The following is a 2,733-nucleotide window of genomic DNA, read 5'->3' as shown; positions in this document are numbered from 1 at the left end:
CCAGATGGACAATCTGGAAAGCAGATGATCAGGAAGCGGTTTCTCGTTCTCTGCAACAACTTTAGCAGCTCCCATTTGAACATAATTAAACAGACATTTGAGAGGAAGAGCCCAAATTTTTCTCACGAGGGGAATCAGAACCAGCTGACTGCGCTGGCGCGGTGCGAGCCAGCACCTCTGTCTCCCTTTTGAACAGAAACAAGGCCCTGGGCAGCACTTACCAGCGTCCAAAGGACGTAGATTGTGAAAAGTGCTATAGTTAGTGCTATGAGTCCGATGGCCTCCAGGCGGCTGTTGAACTGCAGGTGATCCTGGGCGCCGCGCAGACACAGCCAGCCGGAGATCGCTGCCAGGGGAGTAATGAAGAGGAAACACACCATGTCGCAGAAAAGGGTCCTCTTCTCGTTGCGGGGACCGGGGTCCTTCAGCCACTGTGGGAAGGAAGGGAGGGAGGGCGTGAGGCAGCGGCGCGTTGGCGGGACAGGGCTGCTGCGCTGGGCAGCTCTCGTGCTCCCTGCAGGCTGTACGTACCCGGCGCGTACACGTAACGCGCAGAAACCGTCGCTAAAAACAGAGCCAGAGAGCGGATCTTTCTAAGGACCAACAAAGGAAAGGGAAGAGCACCTGAAGAACACGGGCAGGGGAGGAAAGTGGTAAATACGGGCACACTTGGGCTCTTTGCTGGAGCAGCAAGGAGCAGGCAGCAGTCAGAGGGAGGTCGCTTCTGCAAAGCCTGGGTTAATAAAGATCTGACGGGGTTGAGCTTCAATAGAAACAACCAGCACTCTGCTACAGGGGACTGGGGTGCTGGGGCCTGTGGTAAGGCCAAGCCATAGGGGCAGGTGTCCCAAATCCAGCCCTCTGGTTCCTTTCGGAGATCAGTGGCATTTTAGAGTTTTGCTCCCGACTAAAATTGAGTCTGAATTACCCGGATCCACCTGAGAGACTGTGCAGGGCAGCTCTGCAGGAGCACTCTCACGGGTACGAGTCTGTCCCTGGGGCCCGAGGAGCCACGGCAGCGCAGCTCAGCGGGGACCCCGGCCCCCAGCGAGTGCCAGCAGTGGGGAACACAGGCACCCACGCACCCGGCGTTTGCACTGAGATTATGACAGAGGAGAAAACAGCATATCACTTCAGGAACTAAAGAACCAAGACTGGATTAAAAAAAGTAGTAAAGAAAAAAAAAGAAAGTGAGTAACTCACAGAAAGCTTTGCACCTGGGCACACGAAGGACAGCAGCCAAGAGTGCTGGGCCGAGGAAGGTAACACAAACCCCTTCTCTTTTACAGAACAACCTGTTTTACAGAACAACCTGTGCCAGTGGATCGCAAGTGCCCATGAAGGGACGAGGCAGGACCCCGCAGCTGCTGACTCCACCTTCACAACTGCAAAATCCCCAAGGCCCTTCCCCTGCTGGCGGCGATCCGCAGGAGAGACCTGCCAGGACCGGGACACAGACGACGCCAGTGAAGTCCTTCCCAGTTTCAAGCTGGCTTTCTCGCCTCCCAGGCAGTGAGAGACCCATGGCAGCAGAGGTTACTGCCCTTTGCTCTCTGCAAAAGCTTTGCAAGCGCTTCTCTCTTGCAGCTCTCAGAAATCTGCAGAAGGAATGCAGCTCTGCTGCAGCCAGGTTTCCAACAACAGGCAGAGATCACTACTTTGAGGATTCCGAACGCGCCTCCACTGTGGGTTCATTTATATGCTTGACTTCAACAACAGCAATTGTTCTAGTTTTCCTGGGATTATGCTATTTTCAGCCTTTCCTTTCCTTTTTTTAGAATAGCAAGCAGCTGTAGTTCCTACTAATACCCAGAGTTTTTACTGGGAGTTCTATATGCCAGGCTGTCAGATCCTTCCCCCTTTCCTGCACAAGGACGACTGATCTCCTATTTAGGACTTCTTTGTTTATTTTCTCAGAAAAAAACCCTAAATAAAATAGAACAACATGATTGAAAGACACAGTCATAGCAGGGAGGGGAACATCCCCAAGGCAGTCCTACTACCAGGCACGAGTATATGCCCACCTTTGAACAGGCAGCATGAAAAGGGAGCTACGCATGCAAACCTCCTTCCCTAGAGGGGAAACCACAGTTTAAATAGCAACACAGAAAGGGTAGCGGCAGGTATGCAAGAAATAAGTGAGCACGCTGGTCAAAACCAAGCACGGGTAAGCTGAGGGCACGGCTGACCACAAAGATGTTGGCTCAGAAGGGCAGCACGGACGGGTGCACACGTGTCAGCGCAGGTTTAACTACGGAGAGTCTGCTGCGAGGGACGTCCAACGGGACGTAACAGAGGGGTGAGGACAGGAGGAGAGGTGCAGACAGCTTTTGTTGAAATGGGAAAGAGAAGGGGGAGATGGCAAATGCAGGCAAGGAGCAGCAACGTGGCCGGGGTGCTCAGAGGCACGGCAGCAGCGTGCTCTGCAGACGCCGCGATGGGACACGGAGCTGGCCAAGAATGGAGGAGAAGATGCTGCAGCAACAGGTAAGAGCCTGGCCAGGAATCTGAGCTGGGAGGACCGATAAGCAAGAATTTTAGAGATGTGACCTGAAGTATTTGAGAGATCCAAACAGAGCAAGAACACTTGGAGCTAGAGAGTAAGCTGGAAGCTGAAGAGCGCAGAGAGATCTGGGGACTGAGTAACACTCCTGCAGTAACAGAGGACAAGTTCGGAGCATTTTTAAAGCCATGCTGAGCACAACTTGATGTCCAGACAGCCAGAAGGACATT

The 2,733-nt window shown here is 53.2% G+C and overlaps 1 protein-coding gene across 1 annotated transcript in view; it reads right to left on the bottom strand.

Moving 5' to 3' along the window:
* Nucleotides 1-221: 221 nt before the first annotated feature.
* MARCH2 (membrane-associated ring finger (C3HC4) 2, E3 ubiquitin protein ligase) overlaps nt 222-2,733 on the bottom strand; it is a gene marked incomplete at both ends in the record, with an annotated part of 14,427 nt that continues 11,915 nt past the window's right edge. Inside the window, one exon of the mRNA XM_009874407.1 lies at nt 222-431. Coding sequence (XP_009872709.1) covers nt 222-431 — 210 coding nt within the window. The remainder of the gene's footprint in view (nt 432-2,733) is intronic.

The sequence above is a fragment of the Apaloderma vittatum genome, unplaced genomic scaffold (assembly GCF_000703405.1).
Source record: "Apaloderma vittatum isolate BGI_N311 unplaced genomic scaffold, ASM70340v1 scaffold21108, whole genome shotgun sequence".
Classification (NCBI taxonomy): Eukaryota; Metazoa; Chordata; class Aves; order Trogoniformes; family Trogonidae; genus Apaloderma; species Apaloderma vittatum.
Note: the sequence above shows the minus strand (reverse complement) of the source record. Positions and strands in the feature narration are given on the sequence as shown.